This window comes from Rhinolophus ferrumequinum, chromosome 10 (assembly GCF_004115265.2).
Source record: "Rhinolophus ferrumequinum isolate MPI-CBG mRhiFer1 chromosome 10, mRhiFer1_v1.p, whole genome shotgun sequence".
NCBI classification, from domain to species: domain Eukaryota; kingdom Metazoa; phylum Chordata; class Mammalia; order Chiroptera; family Rhinolophidae; genus Rhinolophus; species Rhinolophus ferrumequinum.
Genome location: NC_046293.1, coordinates 65,041,997 through 65,068,460, shown reverse-complemented (window position 1 = coordinate 65,068,460; position 26,464 = coordinate 65,041,997). Strand labels below are relative to the sequence as shown.

Genomic DNA, 26,464 nt, shown 5'->3' with positions numbered 1-26,464 from the left:
TAGGAGCACGGAGCTCCAACCACCTGAACCAACCGGCCAACCCCTATGTCTTTCCTTTATCCAATCATCCATCTATGGACACGTAGGTTGTTTCCATGTCTTGGCTATTGTGAATAAAGCTGCAGTGAACATGAGGATGGAGATAGCTCTTGGAGATAGTGATTTCATTTCCTTTGCATATATACCCAGAAGTGGGATTGCTGGATCATATAGTAGTTCTAGTTTTTAATTTTTTTGAGAAATTTCCATACTGTTTTCCATAGTGGCTGCACCAATTTACATTCCCACCAACAGTGCACAAGCTAGGAAAACATACTTTCTATTTAAAAATAATTTGGGGATATTGCTATTATGCAGTGTAACCATTTGTATTTTCAGGTGGTATGTAGCAGCACTGAGAGGGAACTTAATCTTGGTTTCATGTTCTAGGTAAGCTATTCAATAGGAGCAGTGAGGATGGGAAAAGCAACGAAATGCAATGGTTGTTTATTGAGTACCTGTTATGTGCCAAGCACTGTGCTAGGTCCTTTACAGATTTTTCTCATTTAAGCTACATAAAAACTCTGTAATGTTATTTACATTCCTATTTTAGAACTGAGAACAAATAGATTTTATAGATGAAGAAATGAAGGATCCAAAAGTGTATCTTGGTAACTGATAGATTTGGGGCCATTAACCCAAATTCATCTTTTTAAATTCATTTGTTCAACAAATGTTTATTGAGCTCCTGTTTTCTCCCAGAACCTGTGTGGGAGGATACAAAGAAGAACGTGACCTGGACCTTTCTCTTTGGGAACTAGAGCTGGGAGCTTTATGCCCCGTCACCTTAATGGGAAAGTACTATAACAGTGGTCTGGCCTCCGGGGTGCTTGGTAAAGTTGAGAAAGGCTTATCAAGGAAGCTGATACTTGAACAAAGCTTTGAACATTACCAGGCAGACAGGTGAGGGGATAGGAATTCCAGGTAAAGTGAATGGGAAAAGAAGCTTGGAGCTAAAGGGGCAGGGTGGGATGGGGCTGCAGGAAGCAGGGGGAGCCCGGCATCCTGAGGAGATGGGACCACCCTTGTACATACGGATAACGATAAAGACTGGACAGCAATTTCTAATGTGTGTTAGCATTGAGGGTATCTCAGTTTGTGCTCACTGGAAAATACAAATTTCAGAAGGATTTTTGTCATTATGGTTGTGTGTGTGTGTGTGTGTGTGTGTAATAGATTATTCAAAGAACAGTGATAAATAGGGAAACTATCTTGACTTATGTAATACTTCACTAAAATTGCAATATTTGTAGCCCCAAGGGAACTGTGTTTCCATAGGACATTCTGTTCTCTGTCCTTGGGAAAATATGTTTAAAAAAGAATAAAAAGAAGTATTTGAAGATTAGTAATAAAGATGGACACTTTATTGAATGCTTACTATGTACTAGCTACTTCCGCCTGTTATTTTAAATCCTGACATCAGGGAATTAGGTAGTGTGACCCTTGTTTTATAGGTGGGAAACTAAAGCTTGGGGAAAAGGTGACTTGCCCAAGACAACTTAGCTAGAAAGAGGTGGGAACTCAAAGCCAGGTCTGTCAGGATTCAAGGCCCCAGTTCTTTTGGTTTTCAAATGGTCTGTAGAGCCTACAAGTTTCTGTTGAAGTGACTTAAGTTACTTCATTCAGTGGGTGAGGAGACAGAAGACAGCTTGGGGTCCTCCTCCTTAAACCAGAGCTGCTTAGCTTTAACTTTTCACACTGGATTTTCACATAAGACTTTACTGGAGAAAGGTTCCAGGACCAGGGTTGGGTAGCATGAAAACTACTTCCTCAACCCTGGTGCCTTTGCAAGAATAGACTGAGTATATGCTGTAAGCAAGGCAGTGTGCCAGACTCTCTGGCGTGTGCCAAGGTATATCAGTTCCTGCCCTTTGGAACATAGTATTCTAGTGGGACATGTATAAGTGATGCTTCACAAAGGTTCCGAGCACTCTGAAACTTATCAAAACAAGATTGTATCTGTCAGAGAATGTTGACTATATTCTATATATCAAGCCAAATGCTAGGAGCTTGAGTGAATAACAGAGTATCTTGGCTGATCACCTATGTGTTGGGTTAGGCAAACAATCTCACTCGTCACCCTCCCCACCCCCACATCCTTGCTGTACTCTGGGCAGGTACAGTCCCTCTATTTCACAATGCTCGGGAACACTTATCCACCTCTACTGACTTGGCTGGGCTCAGGAGCTGTCTCCTCACAACTGAAATTCAGACTCATACAGACTCTGTTGGACAAGGTGGACCTAGAGAGTAGGGGGTGGAATCTGGCCATCAGGAACTTGGGTTTCCCAATGAGCACAGACTAAGATACCTTGGATGTTAGGCTGCAGGACCCCTGAGGGAAGACTATGCATAAGACATCAAGCCACCCAGTTGGTAGGACAGAGTCCACTCAGCACCCTTAATGTCTGGGAGAAGATGGTGGTGCAGTATAGGGACGCTTCAGCTTTGCCGAGCAGCCTCAACTCCTGTGTATCCTGGGAATGAGGTGGTCCTGTCAAACACATAACTCTCATTCCTCACCACTGGGGTCCCACTTTCTAGGGGTCGGGGAAAGGGTTTTTCCTGTGTGCTAGAGATGGAGATAGAAGTGAATTAAAAAACGAAAACAAAATAACCTTTTACGTTGGGTAAATTAACAGAATCCCAGGCTGCCAAACACTGAGGTGGGCTCCATCAGGAGTCCTAACTGTATTTCCTCTATGGGATGTATTATGAGCTGGTATAATGGTACATGTGGTCTAGTGAGAAACCATTCAATTTTGAGGTGGAAACTCTAGGAAAGTAGTGTAATCTAAAGGACTAGAGAGCTGCCCGTTATGAGACGGTAACTCTCCAAGCAATTGAGTTCCAAACATCTTAGGCTCATAGGAATCACAGTGTGATCTTAGAGGTCCAAGTGACCAATGAGAAGGGTAATAATGCCTTTTCTTATATTTGTTTTTATACAGCTGCCTTTAAAACAAGTTATCATCTGGCAGTCATTTTAAATTAGATTAATTGACTGTTTAGCAAAGTAATCTTAATTTTTAAAATCTTGCTAAGAAAGAGATCTTGATATCAAGTATTGAAAAGTGGGGAGCTATCGGAATAGGGAAATATAACATATTTATACCCTCACCCCTAAATACACAGATATTTGGGAAACAATCATACAATAGTTTAATGGTTAAGAACACAGACTCTGAAGAGTACAGATTACCTGGGTCCAAATCCTGGTTCTGCTATTTAGTAACTATGATCCTCAGCAAAGTTTCTTACCCTCTGTGTACCTATTTCATCTTTTGTAAAATGAAAATAATAGTATTTACTTTATAGGTTGTTGAGAAGGTTAAACAAGTGAATAGACGTTAAATGTTCCCAAGGTGATTGGCACATAATGAATGCTACAGAAGTCTATGCTACTATTATTGCTGTTATAGAAATTAGGATATTTGGCAACTTGGAAGTGTGGCACTGACACATGCTTTGGTGTATAAAATGCTTGGAGCTGCTGTTTATGGAGGGCATCTTTGGTGTCAGACATAAGAAAGGCAGGATTTCTGCTTTATCTTACTGAATCTTCACAACATCCTATAGGATAAATACTAATTGACAACTTTAGAGACTGACTTGCCAGTGGTTAAATAACTTGCCCAGGGCCACAGAACAAGTAGCTGGCACATTCAGACCCCAGCTCCCATCTGCAGAGCGTGGTTCCCACTGCACTGCAGGTTTAGGCTGACCTCATTCCTGCCCACACACCTTGTGACCAGGGCCATACAAATTATAGCATCCAGGCAGACCCTCCATTTTTCAGAAGAGGAACATGAGGTCACTGGATTAAATGAATTGCCGAAGGTCATCCTCTAATGAGACTGTGAGGTCCACATTAGGAAACCAGATCAGATAGTAAGGCTGTGTCTCTCTCTGTAGGATCCAATTGCTGGTGGTACGTTTGGCAAAAAAGACTCAGGATAAGCTGTCATATTCCAGATACACTGTATTTGATTCCATTGAGGTCTAGCATGCTCAGATACTGGGCAACAAATCATCCTTTGCTTTTCATCGGCTTTATTCATATAGTACTTGCCAATGTGAATGAACATAGAAAAATAAGGGCTTTTTTGTTTTTCTAGTTTTGCAACTTGATTCAGAAAATCCCCTACCTCTTTAAGGGGTTTGAAAGTGTGTTTAATAATAATGTAGTAATCTTAGCAAAAGACCAGCCCATATTTCTCTTTATCACACTTTATCACTAGCCCTCAGCAGATAAGAGCTTTCTATCTTCTAGAGAAACACATTTGCACAAAGTATGTACGAGGATGTAGATTTACAGCATTATTTATAATAGTAAAAAATGAAAATGATAGCCGTCTAAAATATGCCACTGAATTGCACACTTAAGCTGGTTAAAATGGCAAAATTTATGTTATATGTTTACACAATTTTTAGAAATTAATATACCTACATCATTGAACTTTATATGGGTGAATTGTATAACGTGATAACATGTGAATTATATCTCAATAAAGCTGCTTTTTAAAAAAATACCCTCACCTATAGGGAATCGATTAGATTATGCTATACTCAGCCAATGGAATATTATACCTTTCTGAAAGAATGAGGTAGATTTTTATGTTTTGACATGGGAAGATATCCAGAATATATTGTAAAGGAAAAAAAGTTCATAGCCACTTATTTTTCTATGCATTTACATATGTGCATAAGGCTACAGTTTTGTTTGGTGGGTGTCACTTCATATGCATTGTTATGCAACTTGCCATTTCTTCTGTGTGTGTTGGGGTTGGTACATGTCGACATCCCTCACTGTTTTTACCTGTCATACTATTCCTGGTTTGATTTCATCGTAGTTTATTTAATCACTTCCATATTGATGAGTATTTAGGGTACTTACATTTAGGGCAATAACTTTCAGATATTTCCAACAAGACTGTGACTAATACCCTTGAACAAGCACGTGAATTCAGTAATTTCCCAGGGTAGGCATTGCTAAGTCAAAAGGTCCATGCATTTTTGTACTTGGTCAATACCAACAAACGACTCTTTAATAAGTTGTATTGTTTACGTTCCCAACACCACATGAGTATGTACATTTCCCCACATCCTAAAGCAACACTTTAAGTTTGTTCCAATCCAATGGGTAAAAAGAAATCTCCATTTTAAATTGCACTTTCATGACTAAAAATCAGAATGAGTGTGTTTTTACATTTATTTAAGATTACATAAACACTGAAGTTCTGCTTAGATGTTGGAGGCAGCAGTGAACAAACACAGATCCCTGCCCCTGTGGAACTTCCATTCAAAATTTATTGGCCATTTATATTTCCTCATGCCCTTTGCCTGTTTTTCTACTTATTTGTAGGCCTTCTTAGATACTCTGGATATCCCTTATGGTATATGTGGGAAATATTTTTACCCACTCTGTGGCTTTTCTTTTAAACTTTGTTTTCAATGTATTTTGCCTTACAGAAGTTTTTAATTTTTATGAGGTCATATTCATCAATCTTTTTCTTTAGGCTTTTATGTTTTATGTCTCATTTTAAAAGGCCTTCTTTCCCCCACGGTCATAAATATAGTCTATACTTTTTTCAATATTTTTATAGTTTTCGTTTTTATATTTAGCACCTGAATCCATCTGGAATCTATTTTTGTGAGTGGAGTGGGCTGTGGATAGATTTCACCTTCATGTTGAATGTTCAAATTTTTAAAAAGCGTGTATGATTTCTGTAAGTAGACAGAGCAATGAAGATTTTGAAAAGACACTTAGGGAGTGAATGTCCAGGGGAGCAAAGGTAAATTGATGGGGAACTGTGGGCCTGTGGAATAGACTTGAGTCATAAAGGCTCTAGAGAGAGACAGAGGCCGAAGGATGAGCCCCTTGTTGACCTCGTGTCCTGGTTGCTACAGCAGCTTAGGAAAGACATGAAACATCTCAAATATACAAGATGTCACAGCTTCAGGAAACAAGCGAAAATGAATCAGAGATGGGATTCTGTGGTATTTCTAGTTGTAAGAGAATTGTTAATCCATCATCTGGGACAAAATTGAGTTTGGGATAACAGCCTATTTAAAAATAATCCAACCTTGGATTCATGATTGACTTGATTCCCATTAATTCTGGCTACCAGAGGTTAATAAAAGTGGGTTACTAAAGTATGTAGGCATGTGAAGTAACACTTTTTAGATTTAAGAAAGAGAATGTTGTGTGGCCAAAATATGGGTAATGAATGAACGAACCTTCAGTAGATAGAATTTTTTAAAGTGGAGGTGGAGTGGAAACTAGTCTGGGCTAATCCACTCAGAATCACCTCGGTACCTTTCTTCCTTTGGCACGAGACCCATACGATCCTTTAGTGTCTGTGTTACACCGATGAGTTTAGAAATACCAGTTCACCTAGCAGACACGACGTCTGCTTGCTTGTTGTGTGCCAGACCCTTTTCTAAGTGCTTTTCGAATGTTAGCTCATTTATTCCCTCTAACAACTCCATAAGGTACAGTTATAAGCCTTAGTTTACACATAAGGGAACTGAGGCTCCAAAGAGTTCAACAGGATACCTAGGGCCACACAAGAAGCAGCAAGAATCACAATTTGGACCCAGGTAGTCTGGCTCCAGGTAGCATAACCACTATGCTCATGCTATCTCCAAATTGGCTATTTTAGCAAATGCAGTGGGGAGGAAAGGATTCTACTGTGATGAGCCCCCAGGAGGCAGAGCTGAAAAACCAGTGTCAGGAAAAGAGATTTGTAATGCCTCTACAGCTATCAGACCACCCTGGAAGGAGCCGCTGTAAACTTGAAAAACAGCTGCCGCTCTGGCCGGTGGGTACTCCAGACCAGCCCTCCGACTTCAGTGACAGTGTGAGTTCGGTTGTTCCTGGCAAAGTTGGGCCTTGTGGTAAAAATGGAGATGAGCACCTTCAGATATAAGCTGTGGCATATAACGTGCAGGGATAGCTGTGTTAATGCTTCATTGTGGAAGGCTGTGGTTCTCAGTTTGGTTTGCAACACCCAAAGGAATACTCTAGAGCCCTGAGAATGAATGATTACCATTTACACAATAGTATGAGTGAACCCACAGTAGGGGAATAGTGCCTAGAAGTAGGCACAAAGGTGCTGGCTGCCCAACTGCATTTAGTTTATAAAATCCACAGTGAGTTGTATACTGTACAGTTTTCTGTGTATATTGTATTTCACTGAAAAGGTTTTCTTTTTTTAATGGTATGTATTGTATAGTCAGGTATTGTGAAGAGTGCATACTCCTAAGGTCACATCTAGAGATTCCCATTCTAGGTGGGGCCCAAGAGTTTGCAGTGGTAACAAATACCCCCCAATAATTCGGCTGCAGGTAGTCCCGAGATACGCTGTAAGGATGTCGTGAGCGTCCGGAAGGGCAGTTGCCACATTTCAGTCTCTTTCTGAAAGTCAAGGGGACATTAACCACTCAGCAGGGCCCTCCATCCCTGCGTGGTACTCATGACACGAGTGGGGAAGTCCCGGCACACAGGTTCAGATAGAGCGAGTAACACAGCTTTATTTGGGAACCAATATCCCTCCAGAGGCCAATGCTCTGGAAAACACCACAGGTTATGCAAGATAGAATAGCATTTAGTAACGAACCAAGTCCCAGAGTCAATCGAGAGGGAGAAAGTTCCCGGTCTGGGAGAGACGACAGGGCCCCCGACTCATATGAGACAAGCTGGTCTTGCAGGGAAGAACTTCGGAGAGTATCTCAGCATGCCCTGCGCAGGGGGTCTGAGCCAGAGCGCCCAGTCAGACTGCTCACTGCACTGCTCTCGACCTCTGCTTTTGTCCTCTTTCCCTTGCACTTGTTTACCTCTTAGGTGATAACCAGAAGTTGCTTTGGTGAACGTGTTTACCACTCAATTTTGTTATGCTCAGTTTCACACATAAACATGTTTACTTTCACTTTACTCTTATCAGTCTCACACCTGCTAGTAAATCACTTGTTTTGCAAACCTCAATCCAACAACAGCCTTGTTTATAATATATTTTATATGCTCTATATGAAGGAACATGGTGATGCTACGGCCCTCATCTGCTGTTAACTCTTGCCAGCAACAGGGCTGTATAAGCTGAGCAAAAGAATTTTTGAGAATGACTGAACTCACACCAGGGGATGTATCTTACATGATTAAAAAAAAAAAAATGCCCCCAAAAGCAGAAACACTGTATAAAATGGCTGCAACAAGACTTCTCTGAATCCCTCCCTCGCCTACATGAGAGGTGTTTAAAAATCTTCCTGCATTTTGATGGAAAGAGGATAAATTCCAGGTGTGGCTCTACTTTACCATAGTTGATCTCCATTCCATAGAAGTCATCCACATATGACTGTATCACCATCCACTTCCTCCACTGACTTTCTTCCCCTTCCTGCCAAATGCAAAGCCATGGTTAAAACTGCTGCTCCCCAGCTTTTCCACTGGGCCATTGCCACACCATTTCATGCCCGCTTACGTATGTGCTAAATGGAATAGTACATTATCACTGATCTTTAAGAGTGATGGTTGGGCATGTCTTAAGGTATTGCCCTATTAGTAATTCTTTGGCTGAGTATTGCTGACTTGTTGAGCAATGAGAAAACCCTGGCAAATCTCGTTTTCCATCTTCTCTTAAGAACCTGCCTCATCCTACTGATTCTGGGTGGTGAACATACAATGTGATATATAGATGATGTATTACAGAATTGTACACCTGAAATCTATGTAACTTTACTAACCATTGTCACCCCAATAAACTTTAACTTAAAAAAAAAAAGAACCCGCCTCATCCTTTCAGCCCAACCATTTGATTGAGTGTAGTGAAGTGAGATAAGTGACAGCTTGAATAAGGTTCCTGTCTACAAATTTCTTAAACTCAGTTGAGATAAATAGAGGGGCACCGTCAGAAAGCTGGCCACCATGTGCTGGGCAGAGCTGTGATTGTGAGCTGAACCTTGGTTGCTACCTTGACCCTTTGTGAGAAAGTGTCTAATATTGTCAAAAAGTAGCTCTGCAATGGCTTCTTCTGTTTATTTGGCCTTTTCACTAAGGTTCCTGTGTCATAGCCCATGGAAAAGGAGGTGCCTCTGAAGAGACCTGATTTGCATCATACGTTTGTGTGTATGAAATCAATTGTAGGCATCTGGCCCACGCTTTTTTGAGAATAGTTTGCCAGTGAGCAATGTGCTATGTGACCAAGCTGTCTCATATCCTTTGTGAAATTGGCAGGGCATAAATCATTAATTAAATATATACAAACTAACAAAAATCAAGACAAAGACGTGCTTTAATGGGTGAGTAAACTCAGGTGGCTTATTAACAGTTGCATTTCCTCATGCTTCTTGGAAATGGGCATTTCTCAACCCTCATTTTCAGGTAGGAGCTGATCTGAGACGCAAGCTAATTATATAGTTTGATGAAGCTGAAGAGTTGGGCCTGGGAGATTTTCTGACCTTAAAATGTACAGTGGGGGTGGCCTTTGTAATCTTGGGTCTGCTCTGGCTGACAGCTCAGAGCTTGAATGTTCAGTATTGCTCCTTCAGACAGATTGAGCAAAAGCTGCAATTATGGGTACAAGGTGGCATCGTTAAAGCTATGGTCTTCAGCTTAGGAAAGACTGATGACCAGTTGTAAATACCAGCCACAGAAACAGTTGGGAAACCTAGCAACTTTCAAAATATATGCCAGTTTCTTTGTGTGTATGCAGGCCTATTTTGCAGATAACAATGGCTTTGAAGGGTAAGCAGTTAGTGTCTCAGAGCTCTGTAGACACAAAAGAAAGTAAACACATGACATTCCAGAAAGCATCTTCTCATGGATGAGTCTAATGCTACTATTGGAGAAGTGACTTATTAGTAGTTGCTTTTGTGGGCTGGTTAGAGGGACATGGAAGATGAAGCTCTTACTTTGTTTTGGGAGTTATGCCTCATGCATTTAGGAGTTAGATGTGTCAAGTTCTTTGTTCTCAGAAAGGTAAATATCTGTTGCAACCAAGATGGTTACAGAGGAAGTTCTGTTTTACATCGGAGGAACAAAGTGGAACAAATATTAATCTTAGAGTAAACCAAACAAAAAACCAGTTCAAAGTCCAGTCTGACTGAGCCTATTTCCTCAGGTGTAAAATGAGAATAATAACACCTGCCTTACCTATCTTGTGGGGTTTTTGTTGAAGACTAAATGATAATATGAAGTACATGAGGATACTTTGGAAATTATGTAAAATAAGAGTATTTTAAGCAGATATGATTTCTGAAATCTTGGAGTTCTTCCTCAGATTCCATGATTATGACATCATTTCAATATCTTACCCCCTCTGGAATCCTAATCATCAAATTCTCAGTGAAACACTGGAAAAGTCCCAAATCAATAGAAATTGCTATCAAAGCCTCTCACCCTGTAATGCTCCACAACGAGTGATCATTTTCATGGGTCTGCTGACGGGATCATTGCCGATTGCTTTGTAAACTTGAGAAATCTGTTGATAATTTCTGAAGGTAGGGTGTTGCAATGATATGAATGCATAGGCACTGGTTCTTGTTGTTCTTTTTTTAAATAAGTATTTATATTTGTATTGATTTAGCAACAGTAGGTACAGCAAATTTAACATACTACTTCAGTAGAGAAATTGATTAGCACCAGCTCATGGTTTAAATGATCAAGAACTATGATGTTAAAGTATGTTAATATTCTTGGCTATATTAAAAATGAACACAAACAGAAATTAAGTAAATCTCATTTTTATCACTCCTTGGGAAGAGGTTGAGTAATTACCATATATCTTCTTAAATTTGTTGACAACAAATACATGCTACGATTTTGTTAAGGGATAAATTGAAAGGATCCTTAAAAGCCACAAACATATGTGGCTCCATTGATGTCCACTGAATAAAGCAGGGCGTCTCCTGAGTCCGTGTTCACATTCAGAGCCTTCTTATATTTTCCTTCTCAGTAGCCACTGTTCCTGCCTCACCTTCCCTTCCTCTTCTGTAATAGTCTTGTTGCTCTGTTCCAACCGAAGCCCCCAGGGTGATCAGATTGAGGCAGAGAATGATTCCAACTATGCATTTCTCTTTCCCTGACCCAAAGTCCAGTCTTGAAGAAGACATGGGAGGCAGGATTAAATTGCCCAACACCCACGCTTTCCTGATCCCTTATTCTTATCCTACATTAATCGCTTGGCCTTTGCTAGATTAATGACTTGGTGACCAGAAGGCTCAATGATCACATGAACCGTATCATTTTAAAGTATTTTTGTAGTTGTTTTCTGGTTGTATAAAAATAAAAAAGTGTCTGCCCTATACTTAACATTCACATGTGCACTGAGATGATTTTTCTTTCTCATATATGGAAATTTAATCGACTAATGTGCCTTGGCTTTGGATAGCTTATGTAGTGATTTCTTTTGTTTTTGTTTTTGTTTTTTTGTTTTTTGGTTTTTTTTAATTAAAGTTTATTGGGGTGACAATTGTTAGCAAAGTTACATAGGTTTCAGGTGTACAATTCTGTAATATATTATCTATATCTCACATTGTGTGTTCACCACCCAGGGTCAGTTCTCTTTCCATCACCATATATTAACATAGTGATTTCTTAATCCCTTTTCTAGTATAGTTGTATGTTTTCAAAAGAAGTAGCCTGTGAAGTTCTCACCTGGAGGATTCCATTTCCTCCTCACAGCTTCACCTTTATGGTGATCAACTCTGACCTCTCTTGAGCCTGCATTTCAACTTTACAAGCTACAGGAGCCAGAATCCAGTAAATCAGGCCATGATTTTTTACCTTTGTTTAACCTTTCCCCCTCAGCTTTAAATTTTGAAATTTTTTAAACCCATAGAAAAATTGCAAAAATTATAGTAAAATAAATACACGGTCTTTATGTTGATCCACCGTTTGTTACTATTTGCCACATTTGCTTTTCCTCAAGAGCTCTATCGATAGATTTCATTGAACTATGAGAAATGGTAAATAGCATGCTTATTTACTAAATACTTTTTCATGCACCATCTAAAAATGACCTCTTCCTTCCTAACTACAACACACCATTATTAAACTAGACAAATAATAATCAATACACAATAAACAATATAATAATAATAATAAATGTAAGAAAAATAATAATCAATACACAATATACTCCATTTGTAAAGTTCTCCGGCAGTTCCAAGGATGCCTTTTATAACATTTTTTTTCCTCTTAGGAGGCAATCAAGGATTGGAAACACATTGCATATACTGTTATATCTCTTTAGTCTCGTCATTTGGGACAGTTCCCCCTGCCTTTTGTTGACACTGACTGACTCATTTGGAACCAGTTTTATGTCACTGACTGATTGTTAATGAACCAATTCCCCACCGACAAACTCCTGGGTTGCCCTTTTACAGTGATGAGTTGGAGTCTTTCCGTGGCAGGGCCAGACTGGAAATCTTCACATGCTTAAGCCCGGAGATAGTTAAAATCTGTGTGATGCTTTCAATGACTTTGGCAACAGACCATGTAGGAAAATGTTGTGAAAAATGTTTTCTGGTGACTGTTCCAGCACCGTCAGCCAAGGTGACCTGCTCCCTGCCCTGCCACCGTGGCAATGCGCATGTGCTTCCAGGCTCAGCACCATCCTAGGGCATTTTGTTCTGGGAATTCGGAATGCAATTCAGTCCTTGGACTTAAAAAGTAAAGTCACCTGATGTCTGGTGGTATGTTTGTGACGGTTTTTGTGCTAATTGATTTTGAAGGACATGTTCTTTCAAGGATAGCCTCTTCCGCTTTCTAAAGCCGCACTTCAATTTGTACAGAATCTTCAGTGGGTACGGCTTATCTGAATGGATCTGCAGATCCTCTGGGACGTACATGGCCCCTGGCTGTTAGCATAAGGTCTCTATCCATATGGTATGAACACTGTTTATATTTGAAATTTTTCTTCAATGGCTCTGCTATGTCCTCCGCTAGGGCCTCTAGTTTGTCATCAGCCAATTAGATACACTCAAAGCCCTCAAACAAACGTGCTCACCATGTCTCTGGCACTGTTTGTAAAGCGTGTGAGGATCAAATGAGATAGCAAGCTTATATTGTATAGGTACCATTAATCCCATAACAATGAGGAGGAAACCGATTCTCTCAGAGAGATTAATTAAGCAACTTGCCCAATACCACGTGGCTAGTAAGTGGCGGAGCTGGGATTTCAACGCTGGCAATTGGATTCTGGAAACTGCACACTGAATCATTTTATAAGGTGCCACTAAACGGATACTGCACGTCTTTTAAGAAATCCCAGATGCTGTTTTGAGGCAGATGGTGTGCTGCTGAAATATTGGTTTTGATGTCCTTACTAAACTATTGGTGCATTTGTGAGATTTAAATCTCAGAACAGTGATACTAGTGAGAAGGTCACCCTTGGTTATTCTCACATTTCCATCAAATACCCTAGTTTTAGGTCAAGTTTAGTTCTTAAAGGAGTTTAAGGAGAAACAATTTCAGGGTTTCTCCTGTTATCAGGAGCTCCGCAGCCTTGTGTCTGGACTCGGGCTTTGCTTCACTTTTAAAGGAAAACCTTTCAGACCACAAACTCAGGGAGCAGGATAAGGGAAAGAAGTTTTAGCCTAAAGCAGATTATGAGGAAACTAGTAAATTAAATGTCATTATTTCTTGCCACTAAAAGATGAGTTCTTAATTAGGCAATAAGGATAAGCAGGCCTCCAACAAACTCTCTTTTTGGGGGGCAAATGGATCTGAATTGACCTTCTCATAAATTCTAGCTGTGTGACACCTACAGGAACTCATAAGAAACAAAAACAACAACTGAGAAGAAAGAACCAAAGCATCAACACTGAACCAGAATGCCCCTGACCAATCATAAAAGAGAACCATTAAATGGACAATAAATATGTAGTGCTAGTTGTAATTATTATATCTTTTAAAATAACATTAAAAAAATCTCTTTAAATATTTTAAGATACTACGCAGCTTGGCTATTATGATTGCTTGAACTCCCCTTCGAAAAGATGATCTGATTATTTTTTATTTCTCTCCCAAGGGAACAAAAAGGGAAGTTCTCAGCTTTTTATAGTATGAGGCCTCTAGAGGTTTTCACTTTGGGGATTTAAAAACAAGTTTCCTGTCTTTATATGAAAAAAACGCTAGAAAGGAACATAGGGAAATTACGATGGTTGGGACATAAGAATTATGGCTGGTTTGTAAAACTCAATTTTTTTAAAACTCACTATAATTTTATCAGTTATAGCTTAAAAATGAAGAATTTTACAGGCAAGGGAACAGAGTCATCAGCCCCTTATAGAGTGGGAGGAATAGTGATGATACAGCTGCCAGAGGAGGAATTCCTTAGACTCTTGTTTTGGTTGATGGTTGGTGAATGAGACAAGCTGCTCTGCTTCTCTGGGAGTCTTGACTGTCTTGAAATCAAAAAAGAAGAAAAGAAAATGTATTCCAATTCACCTCATCTTCAGATTTTTCCTTTCCTTTTTTCAACTGAAAAAGGAAATGTCCCTGAGCCATCAGAAGAATCCCGATTTAGGAATTGAGGTCCTCAAACCTCTCCCCCCCCATATTCAGGAAGAAATAAAATGGAACAACATCAACATTCCTCAGGTATCATTTCAAAACATTAGCGCCAGGGGGGCAAATGTATAAGCAAATAAAATCCTGTCTCCCCATGAGGTCAGAAGAGTCTAACTCGAAGCCAGGCATTTGGTTTGGATCTTGGCTCTCCTTTGCACAGAAATACGCCAACAAGGTCCATCTACTCTGGAATTGATCTAGAAAATTGGGTCCTTTTCAGAGGCCACCCCAGATGGCACTTGGTGGACCAGCTGCACACTTTTCAATCAATATTGGAAAACAACTCCATTTAACCTCTGGGCCAAGAGTGATCACAGCTCCAGCTGGACTTCCTTATTGTTAATTTATGCAATCATTTATTCATTCAGCAGTATTTATCAGTCATCTACTATGTATGTGCCAGGCACTACACTAGGTGCTACATACACAATCCCTTGCCAGCAGGAAAGCCTGTGGTTTCAGTAAGTGTTAGGGGAGGGGTTGCAGAAATACTATGGGAGTTCAAAAGGGAGAGTAACTCAGGCTCTCCCTGTTAAGGAGAGGGATAGGACCGAGGGAAGAGAAAGGTAAGAAAGGTGTTGCATGAAGGGGGCTTTTGGTTGAGTCTTGAAAAGGCAAGTGGAGGGGCGGCTGGCTGGCTCAGTTGGTTAGATCATGGTGCTCTTAACAAGGTTGCCGGTTTGATCTCCACATGGGGCCACTGTGAGCTGCACCCTCTACAACTAGACTGAAACAACTACTTGACTTGGAGTTGATGGGTCCTGGAAAAAAACACACTTAAATAAATAATAGTTAAAAAAAAATCTTTAAAAAAAAAGAAAAGAAAAGGCAAGTGGTAGTTCCCCTTTGATCGGGTGGACTAAGGACTATCCATGCAGAAGAAAGAGCATGCATTAAAGATGTCAAGGCAGATGATTGGCTCCTTTTGAAACTACACATAATTAAGAATGGCTAGAGCCTGGTGTATGGGATTGTGGGAGGCTCAAGGCAGGAAGGAGACAGCCCATGAGAGGTCTAGTTGCCGTGCTGAGAGGCTTGGGTTCTATCTTGAGGCCCTGAGGGGAAGCCATTGCAGGATAAGCAATGGACCCATGTGATCCGATTCACCTGTGATTAAGCCCCAAATAATGGAAAACGTACCAAACATTGTGCTTCTTTTGGACTTCATTTCTTTCAAATGATGAAAGTGATACCAGAAATAGAAAATTTGTGTTTTCCTTGGTAATATAACTAGTTAGCATTTTCCATTTGTTTCAGCTGACTAAACTTCAGGCTCAGGATGGGCATTCAGTGCTTATCTGTCAAATGAGTAAGTGAGGAAATGAAGAGTTAAGCCCTTTGTGTAGGGTGGTCGCTCGTAAAACTTCATACGCAGATTTACAAAGGCGTCTGATCACCTTAGGAAGGTTGCAGTTGCAGGTGGCAGTGCTGGCTGCTGCTGCCAGCTTGGTCCGATAGCTGCGGTGTACCCAATTGTTGCCGTGCAGTTCCTGGTTCCCGACGTCAGGCAGGCCTGTGTTCCAGCATCTTATTGGACTACCGTTTTGTCTGCCGCTGTGTTTCAGTGCCTCCTTAACGGGCCTCCCCTACTTACCTTGTTTGAGATTGCCCCACTTTACTTTTAACCACATGGTAAGTATTTAGGTGGTTTTGTTGTCTTTTTTTTTTTTTCTATTCGTGCCCAGTTTTGCACTCAAAGCATTAGTTCAGCTCTGGAATCCTATCTCTCCACATACAAATACTATTTAATGGTACATGAAGATATAGTGAGATTACTCAGGGAAAAAATTCCAAGAGAAAGGCTTTGCCAATGATGTCTTACTATTGGTATTCCTTTTTTAATATAGTGTTTTCCATGCATTTTAACAGTGATTTGTTGCCTGTCCACAATCAATCCATAGATATGTGAATGTGCATGACACCTTCCAGTGCTATAAAAAAACAAAACAAAACTGTACAACATGTTTAGCATTGGATAATTTGGAATTTAGAATGACCCCAGGCAAAAGAAAAAGCCTAGACCCATGTTGTTTCCAGGCAGAGCAGAGCACTTGCTCTTATCACAGGAGCAGCAGGACTCCTGGGATCCCCCAATTCCTTTCTGACCCCCTTCTTGACAAGTTCCTCTGTTCATGAACAAGGTCAGGAATTCCCAGCCCACTGCACAGGAAATGGCAGTTAAGCTTCCTGGGGATTACATGGCAGGGAGGGGGAAACGGGGCAGGGAGGGCATTGCATCTGTCCAATCGTGGGTTCTTGGCTTTGCAAGTACAGACACAGACAGACTGAGTGTTCACAATGGCTGGCCAGAACCCCTCAATTCAGTACAGAAGCCACAGTGAACACTGGGCAGTTTGCCACGAAGGGAAGACATTTGCATGGATTTTGTGTCGCAGAGACAGGATACGTATAGAGCAGATGGGTTTTGTTTGTGTCTCTCCTTTGATTGCTACTCTACCCACCCTACTTTTTCAGCCTCATCTTTGTTGACTAGTAGCCAACCGTATTGCAGGGAAAATGCCTAGCAGCCAGATCCCCTGAAGTACGGCCACTCCAGATGCCACGACTTTGGACTTGCCTGTGTCTTTAAGTAGAGAGCAATTTGGAGACGAACTGCTATACCAGTTTACAATCCACTTTGGGGTTTGGTTTGCACACGAAAGGGAGCAAACAATAGCTTTAACTTCTCAAAGGACCCTCATAGTGTCATCTCAACCTCCTCCTTCCGTGTCCAATTCTCTAGTGGAGAGAAAGAACAATATCTCAGCACCAGAGATGGCACATCACAAACATGGGTCATGTTTCTTTGATTTTTCTTTGATTTTGTCTTTGATGTTTTCCATCTCTTAGGTGACTAGAGCAGTGCAGCAGAGTGGTTAAAAACAGAGCGGTTTCTGTGGGTAGACTCCCCAGCTCCATTCCTGGTTACAGTGGTTCTTAAACTTTAGTGTGAATGAGAATTCCCTGGTCCTCACCCCCCGTTTCTGATTCAGCACATAAGGGGTGGAGCCCGAGAATGTGCGTTTCTGACTCATTGCCAGGTGGCGCTGATGCTGCTGGGACCACACTTTGAGAACCACTGCCTTCTGAGGTTACTTAAGGTTGCGTCTACCTGCATGAAAGGATAATACTAGTACCTACTGCTTATGGTTGTTAGGGTTAAGTGAATATATATATAAAATGCTTTGAGCTGTGACTACTACTATGCAAGCATAGCTAATCTAAAAACTTTTTCCCATGCTTTTTTGTCCTTGTTTTGTGCATCTGTGTTTGTTTTGTTTTTGTAATAAGCCAATCAGCAGGTGTGAACTTTTGAGGCAGAGTATATAACCTGACTTAAGTAATGTGCTATTTTCAACTCTTGTAGGGACTCATCTGTCATGTAGGGTTTTGTGTGCTATGTGATACACTCTTCATGTGTGTGGTAAAGGGAATGTGCCTAAGGGAAAATGAAGGTTTGGTATCAGATCTTTAGCTCATTCTTGGAAGCAAGTCACCAGCCTTACAACAAACAGCTTTGTTAACAGGGCTGTTATTCACACGTGTGTATGAGGACACTGAAACTCAGCGCATCGGGCAAGCTCTCTGAAGCTTTGACTTAGGTCAAAGGGTAACGGTGAGGACATACAGAGATACATGCAAGTTTGAGAAACCAGCCTCTGATCCATCACTCTGGGTACCAGAGCCATGTGGATCAGACCACATATACAACAAGCCTCCTGAGAAACTGGAACGTGCTTCATCATCACTGCAGCTCTGCTTCAGTGACTGGGCCACCAGGCAAGGTCTCTGCTTCTCCCTGGGCACGTCCCACTGAAACTCTCAGAGGGAAGACAGTCTGATAGGGTTGTTACATCAGCACCCAGTATGGAATGACCCTATAGGATCGCCCTCCATTCAGGTGTCATGCTCTGGCTCAGTAGCCAGGTAGCAGCCTAGATCTTGTTCTAGGTGCAAACTGTAATGACATGATGTAGAAACAATTGCCGGGGAACATTGCCCCCAGAGTGGGGTTGGCTCTGGCCTATCTAGTGCTTCCAGGGAGACTGAGGCAGCCTGGAGTCACCAGACAAGCACAGATTTTGGAATCAGATATACCTGGGGTTGAACCCTGTCTCTGCCACTTAAATCAGTTTCCTCAACAATAACTTGTGGCCATCATCCACCACACAGAGGTGTTGTGAAGATCGAGTAACACAGCGTCATGCCTAGCACATAGCATCTGGTGTTAATGAATGGTAGGGTTTGGTATTTTGTTTTTTAAAAATTAGAAAGATGGAAAAGTGAAAAAAAATCACTTGGTTTTATATTATAGCCCTACCACTTAGCCCCTTATCACTGACACTGTGACGTTTTTAATTCTTTTTTTTTTTTTAGCATAGTTTATCTGGTTTATTGAAAAACTCTGTTGGTTTGTGGTATTTTTTTGTTTTGTTTTTTTATTTTCAGTTCTTGTAGGGGCTCATTCATTATTTAAGGCTTTACAAGTTGTGGAGTTATTTCCTTCCATGGTATTTTTTTAATGAATGGTCTGTTTTTACATGGTTGTGGTTACATAATTTTGCATTCTGATTTCTTTCACATTATAAAATATCCTCACATCATATTTTCATGTATGTAATTTCAGTGGACGTGCTGAAATTTACATAAAATACTTGTTGTTGAACACCTAACAGAGCACTAGTGGAATAAATGGTAGTGCATTCGTCTATAAAATATTAAGCAGCCATTTTAAACATAATAGAAGTACCTATATTGTCAACATAGAAACATGTTCATGATTATATGTAAAATGAGATGATTTTACTTAAAGATCGACTGGATGTTCACTGCCTCAGTCTCAGCAGCTTTCAAATGTTAATGGGCCTCAGAGTCACCAAGGGAGCCTGATAAATGCAGACGTTAGGCTTTATCCCTAGAGTTTGATTTAAGAGAGTGGGCAAAGGGATTGGCAGTTTTACAACAATCCAGGTGATTCTGATGTGGGAATGACATTCCTCTCATTGCTACCTGTTGAAGCTATACTTAATTTTCCGAGCTTTTCCTGCTTTCTCCTGAATGCCCATAGTACTTTGTGGCACTTATTGTCTGCTTTCTTGTCCTGTGGATCTTTGTGAATCCTTCTGAACTGTAAGGTGTTTCTTGATCCTCCAAGCAAACCCAGTTGGGTACCCATGACACACCGCTGGGATTTGTGTGAAGCCCCAAGTGAGTTCCTGAATACAGATAATGAAATGTTTGGAATCCAAGTTTTGTTTACTTTCTAGTGAGGAGAAAGAGGCCAAGCATTTCAAAACTCTTTAGCATACCTGATATTAGCAAGAACTTTGGGGAATAAAGGTAACCTTTCCAACCTTGATAGGAAAAAAAAAATCTTGTTTAAATTATCCTTACCTTGGCAATAAGGCTGTGAAAAGTAAATAGTTTGTCCTTTGTGCATTTACTCTGGTGTAAGCCAGAGACAGCCAGTGTTCATTGGAGAGAGTGGTTAAAACCCTTGAAGAGGTTTGTCTTTGTGTGAATGTCTTCCAGATTTATTGGTTGATTTCATTCTCAGACTTTGTGCCATTGAGGTTATTTAAGGTGAGTGTCTCATCTTGCAGTTCACTTAGGGGCCATTTGTGCTAAAATTGAGATTGGGTTACCCACCGAAGTACCTCTTCACGTAGTTTTTATTGGTTTGGTTTCCCTCCTTCCTTAAACCAAATAATACTAGCTATCCACATTTGTGTTGTGTTACACTCTCCTTTATGTAACAGGCCAGTTGGCAGATACAGAGTTGGTAAATATTATGTTAAAATGATATTGAAGTTTTTGCCTTGCCTGTGAGGGGATTAGATTCTGTATAAATCTGTGATCGTTCATTCTAGCTTTGAAAGTATTAATAGCTACCTAAAAGAATTCCCCAGAAGGAAACGTAAAGAGCCAAGTTTAATAGCTTGCTCCTCAGATAAAGCTCTCACTTCCTTCACATGAAAATGTTCACTTTGTAGAACTGACTCCAAATGACCTGAGAATTGGTATTACTAGGGAATAAGAGGTTCTGGTAATGACATGGTTTGGGCAGGAGATCACCAGATGACTGTACTTGTCCACATGGCAAACTCAGAATTATTCTTCAGAATCCTAGTCAGAAGTCAGCCCTAAAACTCTCCGTCTGTAAAGTTTTGAAAATCAACCATTTCTTCTTTTACTCTACATCCACAACACCTTGACCACAGTTCTAGGATGATATATGTCACAGTGTGTGTCTTTGTGTGTTTACGTGTTGCTCTTCTCCACTAGATCAGAAACACTGGGGGTGGAGAGTGTGACTTATCTGTATAGTCTAGTCACCTGGTTAAATGCCTGCATAAAGTAGGACTAAATAAGTGTATGAATGAATGAATGGGGATTCTGCACTGAACAGATGGCCTCCATCAGAGAAACTGCATTTTGGGGGTGTTTTCTGAGAATTCCTACAGTTAATTTAATATATCACCCTGTCATGAGAAAACTCCCTAAAATATTGTTATAGTAAGAATAAATGGTGAAAAAGACAAGTCCAGTATCTACTTCTCCCTGGGTTCCTCATGGCACTGAGTGTTCCCAGTCTGTGGGACCCTTATTGTTAAGGAACTAGATCTGAAATTCTGCAGAAACCTGTTCTATATTAGCCCATTAGCTGCTGCTGGGCTTCTGGGCTCATTTAAGCCACAGCGGGCTTAAATATTCCAGGTTATTTGACCTTTGTACATATGTGATAGATATCAAACGTACAACCCCCAACCTCTGATTTTAAAATGCTTGTATTGAAAGAGCCAGGTGAGTTTAGAATTGAAAAGGACCTCTTCCAGACTACTGGTTAGGAAACCAAGCCTTTTGAGAGATGACAGTTTTCATTAGTGAAAACAGCACTAGAATTGAAATCAAACAGGCCAGGATTCAGGTCTGGGCTCCGGGGCTCAAATCACAGCCTCTCACTGGCTCTGTGATCACAAGCAGTTTACTTCGTATTTTTTTGAAGCTCAGTTTTCTCATTTGTAAAGATTGGTTAAAAATCCATCTCAGTGAGTCAGGATGAGATAATGTGAACCAGGGTACCATCTGTAGCGGCTGCACAGAGCAAACCCTGAACGATCTTTTGTCTCTACCCTTCCTTGCCCAAATCACACCAGCTGAGGCAGAGTTAGGACTGAGAAATTTTCCCTGAGGTATTGTTAGGATGGACTGTGGTACCCAGTTCACCTGACAGGACTCACGTGCATCAAGGACCCTTGCCGCAAAGGAGCTGTGCGTTCCATCAGCATTTGAATACGAGATTCTGGATTTCTTACTTTAAAAACAATTTCCCTTCTGCGTTACATGTTTTATTTATGTCGGTGTTTTCCCCCACTTTCCTTACTCTGAGAGTTACAGCACCCTCTCAGTCAACCATCAACAACAGTTTTAAGTTGGTATAATTGTGTGAATTAGCAAGATTGTTTCTATAAAGCACTAGGAACTCAGATCAAGATATAAAAACATTTTGGAATAATAAGCTCTGCGTAGCCTAATAAGTCTCCAATTTTTAAAAATCGCATTCTAAAATAGTAAGTAAATATTTGTGCTTAAATTGAAAGGGTTTTGGCTGGCAGTAAACTAGGAGCGTTTTAAGCATGGAGGTGTTAGTCATGTGAACTTTAGTCATCCTGAAACATTAATCAGGTAGGACAAGCAGCATCTTTTGTTTCCTTTTGTCATTCTCCCAGAGTTCATTTGTCATTTGTAAAAGACAACGTATTTTTCTATTTTTTTCTTCCCTGTGAAGGCAGAAACCTGTGGGTTCTTGTCGTGGGGCGCTCACCAAAGGAACACAAAATTGGGATTCCCGAGTTCAAGTACGTGGCAAATATGCATGGAGATGAGGTATGTATGTGGCTTGAATAGCTGAAATGTCACCAGAGAAACTTCCTCTCAGGTCTCCTGAGCTCTGTATAAATGCCAAGAAGGCAGCATAAATTATAGCAAAGAATCTGGAACGGTCTTCCTGTTAGGCCTTCTGAGAGAATGGCAGGAACCAGAGCCCAGCCACCGTCGCAGCCATGTGGTTGTTTACCTAGTGCCCTGTGAGGGTAACTTGAACTCTTTTTGTGTTGGGGCTGCAACGACAGTGCCCAAGCTTCTCACTGCCAGCCAAGTACCTGAGCTCCTTCCTGGGTTGACTTTTCCCACCTCCCGGTCAGCATCAAGGTGACCTAGCCAAGGACGGATCCTCTATTCAAACCCAAAACAGACAGAAGATCCCAAATGGCAATCCAAACTCCTAGAATCTGGCTTTTTGAATACTTTGTCACTTGCTCTCAACCTAATACTCAATGTTTTCAATGCTCAAGTTTAGACAAACTTAGGCCTCTCTCATACCCACCATTCTACAACCACTCTTACATTCCATAATGTCTTGCGTTTTTTTCCAACTTAGCGAGATAAATTCTACTTTTGTTTTGTTTTGTATATGTTATTTATTTTATATTTTGCAAGACACCCTTTTACCGCTCCTACCCGCCCAGCCGTTTTTGCTGGGCATTTGAAGATGCTGACTCTATTTCTCACCTTACTTCCTCTGACTACCTTAAGACTATGGCAACTGCACTATTTTCTGTTCACCAGGACTCCACACAACTAGGCAGTCAAGTGGAAGGGAAAGATAGTTCCCAGTCATCACAATAAAGAAAATGTATGTAGAAATCATGTATAAACCCCTATAAAGTACACTTAACTTGAAGGAATGTCAAAGTAAATGTATATTCCAGTAAGTACAACCGGCTGGCTTGTTAAAACACCTCTGAATTTGCGAAAGTGTGGGTGGCACGCTCTAATCAAATGCTGAGCTTCCTGTCCTGGCTTAATCCTCCCCAAACCTGGGCTCTATAGGAATAGGATCCACCCATCATGACACACAGCCTGCCCTCTCCAGGCATGCTGCCCAACCTGTCCTGCTGAGTGAGGGGACTTCTTGCAGGTGGAGCTAAGATGCAAACACTTGCCTATAAGAAAGGGATTGATCTCTGAACCTGATTTGTGAATGGGAGTTCAACCCCCATGTGACTTTTTTTTTTTTTAACAGAATGGGGCTGTACTTTCAAAGACTTAATATTGCTGGGAGTCTGACCAACATTGTTTTTAATAAAACAACCGCTCGTTACAGACAGCAGCCCAGACTTCCTTTTGCTATCTAGCCCATTGATCAAGGTCCCGTGGAAATCATTTTTAATAAGAGACATATGGCACTCATTGACTTCAGTAGTTTATTTATTGAATTCCTGGCATTTCAGAGTTGCAGCCTGCTGCTCAGAAATTAAACCTCAGAACTGAAACTTCCAAAGATAAGCAAGAGGCCTTTCGCTCACTCACCTCTGAATTTGCTTATTCTTTCTGTGCACTTCCCCAAATTTCTGATGCCTTGCCATCTGAACCCAGAGCCTTAGCACTGAACTCTGCCTCCAAATTAATTTGGTTTGGATGGGTATCTAGTTGTTCCAGTGCCTTTTGGGAGAAGATTTGGGCTCATTCATCATATAAGAGAGTAGCGTGCTCTTAGAGTAACACTGGAATGAATATCTCCAAGTCACCTATCTCGTCCCTTTCTTTTTCCTACTCCCTGCTTCCCCCTCCTTGACTGCTGGGGAATCACACTGGGTGGCTTTTTGATAAGCCTTTTATCACCTGTTTTCAAAACAACATGTGAGAAATATTTCTGAGTTTCTACCTTTCTCATTTTAATAAAACTTCAGATGTTTTTCGTTTTCCTAGACCATCCAGTCCCTCCTTGGCACACACTGGTGTGCTGCATTGTAGAAACCCAATTCCACGTTTAATTTATGCAAGCTCCTAAGTGGCAGTGCTGACATACCTAAAGTCTAATCGTTGTTGTTTTGTTGTTTTTATTGGGGGATATTGGGAGACAGTGTGTTTCTCCAGGGCCCATCAGCTCCAAGTCGTTGTCCTTCAATCTAGTTGTGGAGGGCGCAGCTCAGCTCCAAGTCCAGTTGCCATTTTCAATCTTTAGTTGAAAGATTGGGCACAGCCCACCATCCCATGCGGGAATTGAACTGGGAACCTTGTTGTTGAGAGCTCGCGCTCCAACCAACTGAGCCATCGGCCACCCCTCTGGAAGCTCAGCAGCAGCTCGTTGTCATCAATGTAGTTGTGGAGGACGTAGCTCACTGGCCAATGTGGAAATCGAACTGGCAACCCTGTTGTTCTGAGCTCACGTTCTAACCAACTGAGCCATCCGGCCGCCCCCTAATCATTGTTTTTAATTGGAAGGGATGAGACCAGTGCAGACTGAGCGGGGCTCTGCCATTTCTCACTCCACTATTATTCGCATTTGGGAGTGGGGTGTTCGACCCCTCACCCACCACCTCCACTTCATTCTGCTACTGGCTGGCTTTGGAGTAAACTGTAACCCTGTATTTACAACAAGAGCTTTACCGAAACCTGGGACCATCCCTGAAACTGGGGACATCTGACACCTTCAGCCTAAATGTGGGTGCAGAAGAGAAGCCTGGGAAAATCACTCCTTGTTCCTTACTCAAGCCCTCCTCTCTCTGTTTTGTGCCTATCTCCTATCCCAATTTTTTAAACTTTGTAGAAAAAACATCTTATACTTGGGTGATCTCTATATTGTTAAGACATGTCTCATTCCTGTCTAATGGAAATATTGAAGTGAGGCCTGACTATGTGCTCAAAAAGTTGGGTGCCAATAGTTTGAAACTAATCCAGTAATGGACAAAGTACAGGTCAGAGGCTAGATTCACAAGATTCCCTTCACCTCAGGGCCCACAGCCATATATATGTGTGTTAAACTTAACTGAATTGCCGTTCTGACTCTTTTCTAAAGATTTTTTTAAATGTTTTTTGTTTTGTTTTCAATTACAGTTGACATTTGGAGATATATTTTAAAGCTTCTGTTTCTTAAATGTCAATGAATTATTTTTACTCCGATGATTTATGCAGGTATAGACTTTTGAAATATCCACATCACACTTAGAATTTCACATTTGGTGGCATTAATGTATAGTTTATCATATTCCATACATACAGGTTGAAAGGAAAAACATTCTCTGGATAATAGAGACCATATTTTTCAACTTTGAAATATAAGAGAAATGATTTTCACACACTTTCTAGATCTAGGAGACATGAGATGTAGTTTGTATGTCTAAATGTTGGTACTTAGAGGGTAACTTAATGTTTACCTGAACGATGATAGGACATAATATCTGAAATTGTGCCTGTCCTAGAAAATCTGGGATGTGTAGTCAACATGCAGTAGAGGTTCCAAACTTTCTAAAACAACAAAAAATTAAAGCTTGTCCTATCAAATGACACTTCCCAGGTTCTTTTTTCCACCACTATCCCAGATGACAGCAAAAAAAAAAAAAAAAAAAAAAAAAGTCCTCAGTTATGCAGTGTGGCTTTGGATAATTAATTCTCTTTTTGGATTTAGACAGAATCCTTCTTCCAGATGAAGTGTCTAATTCCTTTTAAGCATGTATTACATTCCTCATATAACCATCCCTTTCTCTTCATTTCCCTTTTGGTGAGACTGGGCCGAGGTGACCAGAAATCCCGAGTCCTTAGCCTGATCGGAATTGTTAGTCCCACTCCTGTAAAATTCGTTCAATATCAAAAATCCTTCACATGAAATCATCATTTGTACATCTCCCCTCACTAAGTCCTCGTTTTCAGAAAGTTCCTCCTTAAAATAGTCGTGATTTTGTAATGGTTTTGTCAGTAGTAACAAGAGTGGGGTGGCCGGTTGGCTCAGTCGGTTAGAGCGTGGTGCTGGGAGCATCAAGGTTGCCAGTTCAATCCCCACATGGGCCACTG

The 26,464-nt window shown here is 40.8% G+C and overlaps 1 protein-coding gene across 2 annotated transcripts in view; it reads left to right on the top strand.

Annotated features, from left to right (window-relative positions):
* Window positions 1–26,464, top strand: part of CPM (carboxypeptidase M) — a 64,750-nt gene that overhangs the window by 14,175 nt on the left and 24,111 nt on the right. For both annotated transcript variants that reach the window (XM_033118446.1, XM_033118445.1), the window contains exon 3: window positions 22,401–22,498. In XM_033118446.1, coding sequence (XP_032974337.1) covers window positions 22,401–22,498 — 98 coding nt within the window. The remainder of the gene's footprint in view (window positions 1–22,400; window positions 22,499–26,464) is intronic.